Here is a 12,862-nt window from a genome sequence, read left to right on the forward strand (position 1 = left end):
TGATGTGATGTGATAAACGTGGGATGATGTGGAGATGTTAGAAACACTGACCTTCCTCACAGAGGCTTACACTGTATTTTTTATCTAGTTGCAGCTCCATGAAAGAGGACTGAAGTTACACCAAACGATTTATAATCAGGTACCTTAAAATGTGGAAGGGGAGGAGCTTCGTGAAGCTGGGAGGGTATCCCACTCCTCAGAGTTTGAAATCATGAAGGCTTTAGCTGACTACTAGTGGCCATATTTGTTGGGCCATATCTGAAGCATATTTTTGAGAATGATGTGGGATGTGTATGTAATTCAGTGGTACTAATGCATGTAAAATTATTTGTAGTGAGATTTGTGCAACTCAGAATGTGTGAATGCTAACTACACAAAGAAAGTATGATTAGAAGTAAGGAAAGTGGGCTGGGGATGTGACTGGGTGGCAGAAAGCTTGCCTAGTATGCACAAGGTCCTTGTTCAATTCCTAGTACTGAAAAGCAGTAATAATTAGGACAGATCAGAGTCTTGCTATTTACTCTTTGATTGGGCCGTACTTGAAGTCAGTTCTGGCACCACACATGGTGAACTAGAATGTTTCTGGAGTGTGGCTAAGACTATGGATCATATGAGGAGACGGCGTATGAATTTAGTATTTTAAAAAAAGGCATAATGGAGCTGTGGAAAGGCTGTTTGACAGCTGAATCAAATGCCTTTCAAGGTGGCATTTCAATATTTGTTTGGTTGTTTGGTTATTTGAGACAGGATTTCTTTGTGTAGCCCTGGAAGTCCTGGAACTAGTTCTGTAGACCAGTCTGGCCTCAAACTCACAGAGATCCCCCAGCATCTGCCTCCCCAGTTCTGGACTAAAGGTGTGCGCCATCATGTTTGGTAGTCTACATCTACCCTCACCTCAGATTTTGATATCTTACCATGAATGGTTTTACCTCTTGGTGGGAATTAAGATCGGCCACATCTCTGGGACTAAGGTGTAAATACCTTTTTGGTACTCTAGGCTTTGAGTGCTCTGAGGAGCTTTGTTAGGTTTGATGCTATTGTAAATAGCTGTTCCACTGTGTGTTCCACTGTGTGTGTGTGACACTGTGTGTGTGTCACTGTGTGTGTGTTCCACTGTGTGTGTGTTCCACTATGTGTTACAGCTTCTACTTTCCACATGGGCTATCATGTTGCATAGTTAGAATACAGCCTGAAAAGCTTACACACGCTAATGTTTCTTTGTTGGGCAACAGTCAAAAGCATTTCGAAGTGTTTTGACTGACATCCTTATCCAGCCATCCTATCTTCATTTTGAAAGTATTTGAAAATCATTTGTGAGAACCCAGACTGACAGACGTGTGATCCTTCTTTGCAGGCCTGTAAACTGCTCTCTGACGACTATGAGCAGGTGCGCAGTGCTGCGGTCCAGCTAATCTGGGTCGTCAGCCAGCTCTATCCTGAGAGGTCAGTAGGTGCAAGTCAGCCGTACTGCTGAGCCATTCCTCTCTCCTTCCACCATACAGAAAGCCACCTAGCGGAAAGAACATTGTTTGGATATTTGGAAGGCAGTGTGAAGTAGAGGGGGAGGATATAAGCTCTGTGATAATCAGACTGAAAATGAGCTCCACTTATAGTTACTTAACACACACAGACACACACACACACAGACACACACACACAGACACACACACACACACAGATACACACACACAGACACACACACACACACACACACACACACACACACACACACACACACACACACACGTCTGTCTAGAGCTTACTTTTGTCAGATTCAGACTTCCAGGTCTATTTTGCATAGGTTCTAGGGACTTGATTGGGGGCTAGCACTCACTCTACCACTGAACTATGTATACATCCATCCCCCAGTTCTTGGTTTCTTCATAAATCCTTGAACCTCTGGTGGGTTGCACACTCTTATTCAAGACATTGAAAGTTTGCGGTGCCGCTAACTGCACCCTTTGCTCTGGGCGGTAGGCCTGCTGAAGAGTGTCTTTCAGCCTTAGATTTCCTACACACAGTTTTCGTTACTTGTCCTCAGAGTGCTGAACTTGCAGCTCAGGCACTCGTTTTATCATATGTGCTTACTCCCTTTTCTTTTTATTTAGTATCGTTCCAATACCTTCTTCTAATGAAGAAATCCGTCTAGTTGATGATGCATTTGGAAAAATTTGCCACATGGTCAGTGATGGCTCCTGGGTAGTTCGTGTTCAAGCTGCAAAGCTATTGGTAAGTTACATGTTTTTAATGAACAGAGTGCTTTTAAGTTGTTACAAACATTTTTGAGAGACCATAGACATGGTCAGATATGTCTCATTTTTAGAAACCCCATAATTTCTTCAATGGCTTGACCTCTGCACCCTCCCCCTTTTACGTTATATGCTTCATTATTGTGTTTGTCTACAAAAGGAGTGCCGTGAATATGTCATTAGCAAAGACAAGCAGCAGTCCCTGAGCTGTGACATCATATAGATGTCCCTGCACAGAGGCTGGGGGTGGAGTGTCAGGGAGAAGCACACAAGTGAATAGAAAAGGGTTAAACCCTCACCACTCAAGTTCAAGAACACTCGGTCTTCATCCATGTGGGAGCCAGGGACTAAACTCAGGGCTCCAGGCTTGTAGCAATGCCCTTATTCGGTGAGCTATCTCATTTGCCCATAGTTTGTAGTTTTCTTGTCTATAAAATGAAGACTGTAATATAAAACAGAGAGTTTAAAAGATTAAAGATTGCCTACAAAAAGTGCACATGAATAAGTATATGTAAGTATTCATATAAGTATATTTCTATATAAGAAATTTGGCATAAACTATATGTAAATATGTGCATATATATGACTAAAAAGCCTAGATGGTTAGAAATGTTATAAATAGTAACAACTATAATTACTAATGTTATTAGCAAGATTGGATTATTAATCACTCTTGAATACAGACATAATTACATAATTTGGAGCTGTGTAGATTTGAAGTGGCTAAAGCAGGGCTGTAGAGATGGCTCACTGAGGAGGCGGGCCTTGCTGAGGCTGAGGAACCGGTTAAGTTGGCTCGTTGCAGTAGTAGGGAAGTAGTACAGTGTTGTTCAGGCTAACAGGCAAACATGAAAGCTCCCAGTAGTGGGTAAGGGATGTGTAACAGACTAAGCTCAAGGGGAGAGGAGAAACCGAGGAAGGTGCTTAGGTGAAATGATAAGGTGTTAGATGTCTGTGCTGCACAAAAAGTGAGAATTTCCACTCTTTGTTATAGCAGGACAAAAAACTCCACATGTGGGTTTATTGGAAAACTTAAGACCATTCAAAAGAAACTGGATTAATAATATTAATAACAATAGCAACACTTCTCAAGAGGTTAAAAAGAGGTACCCCGAACTGTGACTTCTAAGTAAGCGGATCCATGCTGCCATTAAGAATACAGTCACTACTTTGAATTTAGGTCTATCTGGGATGTGGATTTTCATTGTGGGAGCGTCTTCAGAGTATATTGAATTCCTCTTATCCTTTAAGGATTAAACTACATTTAAGTCTTTGTTCTTAGAAATTGCAGCTTTTTAAGACTCTTTGTGGTAGTGCTTCCAAGTATGTCAGGCACTGGTGTTCCCTGGGGCAAATGCTGACGCATTGAGTTAGTTAGTGGGGACTTTACATCGGATACACTGTCCATTTCTGTTGGTGTTTTGCTGTCTTTCAATCTCCTAATAGATGGAAGCTAGAAGCCTTAGGCTAGAAAAAAAAGACTTAAGAACATGGGCCAGAGATGGCTCAGCTGGTAAAAATGCTTGCCACACAAGCCTTGTGACCTAAGTTTAATTCCTGGAAGCCATGTGTAGATGGAAAGGGAAAAGACTTCCAAGAGTCTGACTGACCCCTGGGCGTATATGCACACACATAGTATGTATATGCACACAGTAATAATACAATTTTTGAAAGCGGTTTTTGCTCTGGAAGCATGGTTGACACTGTTAACAATCTTGTTTCAGAGATTGTTTGTTTTATGTATGAGTACACTGTAGCTGTCCTCAGACACACCAGAAGAGGACATTACAGATGGTTGTGAGCTACTATGTGGTTGCTGGGAATTGAACTCAGGACCTCTGGAAGAGCAGTCAGTGCTCTTAACTGCTCAGCCATCTCTCCAGCCCATCAGAAACAGTTTATGGAGCTCCGGAGGTTACAGTTTAAGTTGATGGTGGTAGTATGCAGTTGGGGAGGTTTACTGGGACTAGCTCTGCTCTGTAGCTCACGCTAGCCTCCAGCTTACAGAGCTCTGCCTGCCTCTGACTCCAAAGATGTGTGCCACCACCGCCCAGCCTTAACATATCTTATCCATCGATTCATCATCTTGTATCAGTTCTGTCCCTGTGATATTACCTAAATCCACCCTTTCTCTTCTCCCTTTCTGCTGGGCCCATACTAATGTAAGCATCATCATTTCTTGGTTGCATTACTGTGCTCTTGACATTTGTGAATTTAAAATGGAAAGTTTAGCTATTATTAGATGACACTGGAAATGTATCACAAGTGACATTAAGTGAGGCTCGACATGAATAATACCTCTTCTGCGCTGGTGTAAGAGAGCACAGCTGAGAGCACTGAAGGAGGAGGAGGGTGGACAAACAAACTTACTAAGAAGTCAGTAGAAGGTTCCTTTGTCAGGGAAAATGTTCTTCAAATCCAAGTAATGCTGGTGATAAACTTGAGAGAAAGTCAGAGATCTCACCAGTGTGTGGTGCATGCTCGTAATCCCAGCTCTGGGGAGGCAGGCAGGAGGACCCCTGCAGTTAGAAGCCAGTCTACTTTTATGTAGTAAGTTCCAGGCCAGGCAGAGAAGAAAGATCCAAGCCTGTGTGAGCATTTCCATGTGTTAACATAGGAATCACAGAAGTACTTAGATACAAGCTGTATGGATGTCGCAGGCCTACTTTTGTAGACTCCTATGCTGGCATTTTTGCTTTCATTTGACTGTGTCTGGTCTGTTCACCACATTGCTTCAGGGTGACCTCTATGAGATATAAACCTACTTTCTCCTTTATTTGAAACAGGTAAACTAGCTAATTTCACCTTCAGTTTCTCACATTAAAAATAGATATTACTGGTGCTTGAGAAATGGCTCAGTGGTTAACAACACTTACTGCTGTTTCAGAGAATCCAAGTTTGATTCCCGGTATCTACATAGCACACATCTGTCTGCAGCTCTAATCCAGAGGACACCCTCTTCTGACCTCCAGAGGCAAAAATCTATGCACATAAAAGAAATTAAGATTTAAAAATAAGAAGACATGGTTAAGTCACGGTTTAGTCAGGTGTAACGATTCAGGCCTGCGATCTAGCACTTGAGAGGATGAAGAGGGATTGCCAGGCTGAGTTAGTTCAAGGCCAGCCTGGCCCACATTAGTGAGTTCCAGGTTAGCTTTAGCTAAATGAAAACAAATAAAAACAAGAAATAAAGTTACATCGGCGGCGGTGGCACATACCTTAGTCTCAGCACTGGGGAGGCAGAGACAGGCAGATCGCTGAGTTCAAGACCAGGCTGGTCTTTGGAGCGAGTTCTAGGATAGTCAGGGCTACACAGAGAAACCCTATCTTGAAAAACCATAAAAGAAAAAGAAAAAAACCAAAAAGGCAAGAAAAAAAAAGCAAGAAAGACATTTACATTCTTCATGGAATTAGTAGGAGAGTTAACTTAACAGGAAGTAAACATTTTGTACACTGTTGATCTTATTTAATGGTGGGTCTTATTGTTTTTGTAGTTTTGTTGTGTTTCCTTATTTAATTGTTTATTGATTTCATTTATTATTTATTTATTTTGAGACATAATATGTAACTCCGATTTGTCTGGAACTTGCTATGTAGACCGGGCTGGCCTTGAACTCACAGAGATCTGCTTACTTTTACCTCCTTAGTGCTGTAACTAATGGTGTACACCACCATACCCAACTGTTTTAAGTGTTTATTTTTTATTTTTTATGTTTTGTTTTTGTTTGTTTTGAGACAGGGTTTCTCTATGTAGCCTTGGCTCTCCTACAACTTGTTCAATAGACCTTGCCTTGGAACTCATAGAGAGCTGCCTGTGTCTGCCTCCTGAGTGCTGGGATTAAAGGTGTGCATCACCAACCCCTGACTGTATTTTAGATTTAAACAGACAAAAAACAAAAAAAGTAAGCAAAAAACAAGACAGTTTTATGTGTGCAAGTATTTTGCCTACACATATGTATGTGCCCATGTATGTGAGGTCAGGAGAGGACTCTAGTTTGTTGACTCTAGTTATGTAATTATATAAATAATTACATAATGAGATTATGTCTCAAAGTAAATAATAAACAAATGAGTCCATCAACAAATAAACAAGTAAATTTCATAAACGACAAACTAGATCTCCTGAATCTAGTTACCAGTGGCTGTGAGATACCATATTGGTGCTGGGGACCAGACCCTGGTCCTCTATAAGGGTAGCTGGTGCTCTTAGCTGCTAAGCCATCTCTCCAGCCTCTCCTGTGCCCCTTGCCTTAAATTAAATGCTGTAGCGATTATCTAATACGTTTTTATCAGGCAGACTCCTTACTCCTGATGACAGGATTTTTTATTTAGAGTCCGATCCCGGTCTTTCATACCTCACTTTTGGTCCCCTTGGCCTATGTTCTGTTCATAAAGCCACTTATTAGTCCTTTCCACATGGCATTTCCTCTTACTTCACGTGTTTGTGCTGTGAGTTCCCATTCCCCAGCCAGAGGTGTCTTAACCTGTACTCATGCTGCTGATTCTCTTCATTTCTGTAGCAACCTTTATACTTTACAGATGCATATTTAACCTTTCGTACCATAACGAAGTTGTCTTGGTCTTTTTATTTTGTTTTCTGCTCCTGATAATTGTAAGCATATAATTTAATCACTATTATGTAAATACTTATTTTAATATATGAGAATATATATAAATAAATGGTTGGAAAGAGTAGAATAAGAAGGAATAGCCTGATGGGAGGTGGAAACATAAATATTAGGAGTTCAAGACCAGATTCGGGGGATAGTGAGGTCTATCCTGGGCTACATGAGACCTTGACAGCCACCCCCCCAAGATCTCTCAGACACTGGACCACCAACCAGGCAGCATACACCAGTTGATATGAGGCCCCCAACACATATACAGCAGAGGACTGCTGGGTCTGGGTTCAGTCAGAGAGGATGCACCTAATCCCAAGAGAATGGAGGCCCAGGGAATGGAGGCTCTGTTGGTGTGGGTGGTGGTGGGGTGTAGACATCCTCTTGGAGACGGGTTTGGGAAGAGGTATAGGATGTGGAACAGTCAGAAGGGTGGACCAGGAGGGGATAAATCTGGAGTATAAAAAATAAATAAATAAAATTTTAAAAAAGGAAGAAAGGAATGGGAAAAGATGATGAGAGGTGGCTAAAAGGAAGTTTCTGGAGTCTCAGTTTTTGTTTCAACTCTGGATTTTGTGACTGTGTTACTTAATATTTTTATATTCCCCCTTGCATAAAATAGGACTAATGATGGTATTAACTTCATAGTGTTCTACTGAGAGTTAAGTGGGTTGAAATATATATACAGAATAGTATATATATGGAACAGAGTAAGTTCTGTGAGAGGTATTTCTTCTATGCTATCGTTGGTATTTTAGTTCACTAATATATCCCTGATGATTTAGAATTTACAGATATCTTAGCTATCAAGAATATTGAAGAGAGTCCTTAAAAGTTGTGATAAAAATTATGAAGCTGATGGTGTGGGGTGGGACTTCTTAAGTGGGGTGGGGAAAGACTCAGTCACCTTTAAGGGGCTCAGCATTGGGAGTTTGACTATGCTCCAATGACTTTATAGGCAATACAAATTGGACTTGGTGTGTTGGGGTGTTTTTTTTTTTTTTTTTTTTTTTTTTTGGTGGGGGAGTGGGGGGGGTAGAGGGGCACAAGGGTGGGAAGGTGGACCTATGAAGACTGGGAAGCAAGTGTGATCAAAGTGTATTGTATGAGATTCCTAAATAATTAATAAAAATATTATGTTGGAGGGGAAGAGAGAGGACATAATATGCCTCAAAACAGCTTCAGGAACGTCCTGAAACTGACAGGATTTAGTCTGCTTAACTTCCATGAAGAAATTCAAGTCACTCATGCTGCTTAAAAGAGGTTTCACAAATTGAGCCACTGAGATCAGATGGTTTTTCATCTATAGATGTACCTACATGTGTGTAGTGTGTGGTTTTCATAAGCTATTTCTCATGCTGGTTTGGAGTTAAATAATGGCAACTGTCTTTGAATACCTTTGGCTCCAGTAAGCATATTTCTCTAACCCAATAAAGTTTATTACTTTAACAGCAACAACTAAAAGAAAAATGTTACCTTTGCATTTACTTTTAAACTTTGAGTGTTACTGTGATGTTTGAATCACAGGAGTTGTTCAATATGCTCTGGATTCTCTCTTTTTACAGGGCTCTATGGAGCAAGTCAGTTCTCATTTCTTGGAACAGACTCTTGATAAGAAGCTGATGTCAGATCTGAGGGTAACTTGACTTCTTTGTTTAAACTGGGTTTCTATAATCAACATCAGTATAGCTATGCGTTGGGCCGTGTTGATTTAATTTAACAGTCCACATTTGTTACATTAGTGTAGGTTATTAGATTACATTTTAATTCAAAATTATAGTAACTTGAACCAAATTACAAGCTACATCATGAATTTCATTTTGTAATAAAATACTTTGCAAAGGTTGTGTCAAACGAGGTAGGATTTACTTTCTGTTCCTTATAAACTATGGCATTCTGGTATTTCGTTGGACATGTGACATGGTGGAAGCCCTTTTTAGTACAGCTCCCATGGACGAGTGAGTAGAAAAGTGACCCCCCCTTGTCTGGACAGTATCCAGCTGCTTCTGGGGAGCGCCTTAGACATTGACTGTGATGCTCTCGAATGTGTTTGGTACTCATTGTCGGTAACTTATTTTTGAAATATAAGTTTATAACAGTTGCTGAATTTTTTATAAATATATGAGAAAATAGCTTACTTATAGTCCCAGTAGCTTTAGCAATTTTGATATCTTCTGTAGCTTTTTAAATGTGTGTTTTAAACACCGAGCCATAAGCATATTCTTCATGTCTTTAGTGACTGTGTACATTGTTAGGTACGTGTGCTCTCACCCTCTAGCCTTTCACTGTGCTAGGCTTGTAGATTCTCTTGACTTTTCACCACTGTAAATCATGGAAAGGATGCTATTGTGGTGTCCTTTGTGACCTTTATTTTATTTTGTTTTTTTGAGTTATTCCATAACTCAATGGAATGGTTCTGGAGTTGATATTGGCTCCGGTTGGTATTTAGGTATGTTTTTGGTAGGCTAGGGGAGAGTAAGGAAGGACATGTGCTGAATGAGAGGAGATGAGAAATTTTGGTTTCCAAAACACATTGCAAGGTACAGGCTGTGATGTGGGACATTACCCACATCCTTATAGACTCTGACACTTTGATCCATTGATGCTTCTGAAGTGACCGTCCATGAATCATCAGCCATTTCTAAGATGTTTAAGAATTACTGTGTGAAGCAGGGTGGCAGTTACTTATTTGGGATGTCACCACCCCTGGCAAAGCAGTGTTCCTAACGAGACTGAAAGGCTATTGTTCTTACAGTGGCTATAGTTTCTGTTGAGGCTGTCTTCGAAGAGGCACTGCTCGCTTGCCTCTCAGGCTCTCCTTTCCCCATGTTTAATGACGGCATAGCCACCTGACCAATCACCACTGTCTAGGTCACTTGGACGTTATTACAGACTTGTGAGACTTGTCTCATTTTAAGTTGGATTTGCATGCCTCTGCTCTGAACTGGCAAGTTGTCTTCAAGAGTAGTTTTGCCGGGCTGGAGAGATGGCTCAGCGGTTAAGAGCACCAACTGCTCTTCCAGAGGTCCTGAGTTCAAATCCCAGCAACCACACAGTGACTCACAACCCTCGATGCCCTCCTCTGGTGTGTCTGAAGACAGAGACAGTGTACTCATATACATTAAATAAATAAATTTAAAAAATTTTTTAAAAAAAGAGTAGTTTTGGGGTTGGGGATTTAGCTCAGTGGTAGAGCGCTTGCCTAGCAAGCGCAAGGCCCTGGGTTTGGTCCCCAGCTCCGAAAAAAAGAAAAAAAAAAAAAAGAGTAGTTTTGTTGCTTACTTGCTCTGTTTAAAGTACACCTTAGGGTTCTCTTGCAAGTAGTAATTGTTGTCATCTTCAACAGAGGAAACGCACCGCACATGAGCGTGCCAAGGAACTTTACAGTTCAGGGGAGTTTTCCAGTGGCAGGAAATGGGGAGATGATGCTCCCAAGGAAGAAATAGATACAGGGGCCGTGAACTTGATAGAGTCAGGAGCCTGTGGAGCCTTCGTTCATGGGCTGGAAGATGAGATGTATGGTGAGTATGGCTTGTGACGTCAGAGCACCTAGTACTTTGCTTTGTGTGCATCACCTGCCCCTGCCAGGCTCAGCAGGCAAAGGCACTTCCTGCACAGGTCTGGAGACCTGAGCTCTGAGAACCCACAGAAAGGGTAGGCGGAGAGTGCTGACTCTGCACACTCCTTTACCTCTGCACATGTGCCATGGCCCTCGTACCTCTCTGACACTCATATCACACATGCAGATAACATTTACAAAGTGCATCTTTTTGTTTAGCCTTGCGATGACTGTGTAAAGTACCTATTATGAAGGAGAGGCATAGGTCCACAAAGTATAATGCAGTGGTTAAATTCACATTTCAGCATTTCTGTAAAGTGGGGGTGATAATAATAAGCTTTTTTCTGACCTATAAAAATTAAATGAGATTCTGTACACATAAAGTACTTGGCGTGAGATACGCAATCTATAGTAAGTACTTCGTAGTAAAAAGTCATACTAATAATACTATTTTAGTTACTCAGATAGCAAGATTTAAAGTCAAGTGTTTGTGATCAGAAAGTCTTTCTTTTATCTTCCTTTGGCCTTTGTGTAAAATGTTGTGTCATATTATCTATCTGTCTGTCTGTCTACCTTCCTACCTACCTGTCTCTGTCTGTCTGTCTGCCTGCCTGCCTGCCTAATGGAGTCTTACTGTATATCCCTGGCTGACCTAGAACTTGCTATATAGACTAGGTCAGTCTTGAACTCCGAGATCTCCCTTCCTCTGCCTCCTCAGTGCTGGGATTGAAGGTGTGCATTGGCAAACCTGTCCTGTTATTCCTTGAAAGCTTTTCTGGTTGCTTTACGCTTTATGATCCTGGAGGTTTCTACGGTGTCCCTCTGCATCCCCCCCATTGCATTTCGCTGTGAGAAGTATCTCCCCATTTGGCTTTTTCTTCCTCCTTTCCCCTTTCCTTTCCCTTCTCTTTGTGTTGTTTTCAACCTAGAAAAGTTCAGTAGAGAGCTGAGGTTGTAGCTCAGCTGGCTTGTTACTTCCTAGCAGGCATGAATTGGTGAAGAGGTCGCTGTAGTCTGCTCTCTTCATAGGAGCAGCATGTCCCTTAAACACACTTAGCATGACACTAGCCTGGGATTACAGGTGTGGGGGCTAGCGTTTTCCCTTACTGACTTTGAGGCAAGTGAACAAACCTTTATTCAATCTTGAAAGTGGTAAGTCACTTAACATCTGACATTTAAATATATTTTCATGTAGTTGGATACTGAAATAAGGCAACACCATTTTCAAGGAATTCAGGAAATTTAGGAAGCTGTGTTACTTTATTACACTCATGTGGATAAAATGAGGGCCTTCACCCTTGGAACAAAAGGCCCACGTTAGGAATCAGTGTAATGGGAACAGGGAGGATGTGCTCCAGGGAGTATCTGTAGACTGAGAGAAGAGTAGAGAATAAAAATGGTCTGAGTGAGAAGGAATCCACGTTTTTATGGCTCTTAAGTAGTGTTTAGTTTAATTTGTGTTTTTATTTGTTTTTCGTATTTCAGAAGTTCGCATTGCTGCTGTGGAGGCTCTGTGTATGCTAGCCCAGTCTTCGCCCTCTTTTGCTGAAAAGTGCCTTGACTTCCTCGTTGACATGTTCAATGATGAAATCGAGGAAGTGCGTCTGCAGTCCATACATACCATGAGAAAAATCTCTAACAATATCACCCTCCGAGAAGATCAGCTCGATACTGTCCTGGCTGTGTTAGAGGTGAGAGTTTCTAGCTGGTCATTCATTTCTTCATCAGAAAGCTTTAGGCTGGCCCCCTTTGAAACCACGTATTGTTTTGAGCACTGGTCAGTACATCAGACAGCACAATTCTGCCATCTCACTATAGTCCTCCCCAGAGTGGAGCTGGATATTATGGGAAATATGAATTAGCTTGCTATGGTACGACCAGGGAAGGGAATAAAAAGAATGTCTAACGTGAGCTGGCTGAGTCAAGGAGATAGAAAACATGCTGTGAGGACACTTTGGGGAACAAGGAGACATATTGAGGCATCTGTCTTTAGGAAGGAAGTGGTACCATTGACTAGGTAGATGGGAAACAGTTTGCATGGTTTCTGAAGAACCACAGGTTAGCAAGCACAAGACACCCTGGAGTTCACAGGTGCTCATTGCGGTGGTAGCCTACGGTTGAAGATCTGAGAGAGGGTGGGAAGTACCTGTCGATGAAGTAGCAGATACACAGTGAAGAGTTCTTTTCCATTTTCCTTTTTATTCCATTTAGGTGCTGTAGCAGGAGAGGGTCTTAAATTTCAGTTCTTTCCACCATATGGTTTTATAGAGAAATAATTTGTCTGCGGTCACGGTCAGTTAACTGGTTGCTTTGTGTCACACACAGTCTCACTTCCTAGACTGTAGAACTCGTGTTCTTGGGTTATTTTTCTGAAGTGTCTGGATCCACTAGCTGACATTGGCTTCTCACTGTTCATACATGGGATCTGGCCCCTT

General features: G+C 41.5%; 1 protein-coding gene across 2 annotated transcripts in view; it reads left to right on the plus strand.

Moving 5' to 3' along the window:
- The window catches only part of Ints4 (integrator complex subunit 4), a 63,759-nt gene that overhangs the window by 17,215 nt on the left and 33,682 nt on the right, over positions 1–12,862 (plus strand). For both annotated transcript variants that reach the window (NM_001191629.1, XM_063262797.1), the window contains 6 exons: positions 89–139; positions 1,355–1,443; positions 2,109–2,229; positions 8,434–8,505; positions 10,215–10,389; positions 11,913–12,118. In NM_001191629.1, the coding sequence (NP_001178558.1) occupies positions 89–139; positions 1,355–1,443; positions 2,109–2,229; positions 8,434–8,505; positions 10,215–10,389; positions 11,913–12,118 (714 nt within the window). The remainder of the gene's footprint in view (positions 1–88; positions 140–1,354; positions 1,444–2,108; positions 2,230–8,433; positions 8,506–10,214; positions 10,390–11,912; positions 12,119–12,862) is intronic.

The sequence above is a fragment of the Rattus norvegicus genome, chromosome 1, assembly GCF_036323735.1.
Source record: "Rattus norvegicus strain BN/NHsdMcwi chromosome 1, GRCr8, whole genome shotgun sequence".
In the NCBI taxonomy this organism is placed as follows: Eukaryota; Metazoa; Chordata; class Mammalia; order Rodentia; family Muridae; genus Rattus; species Rattus norvegicus.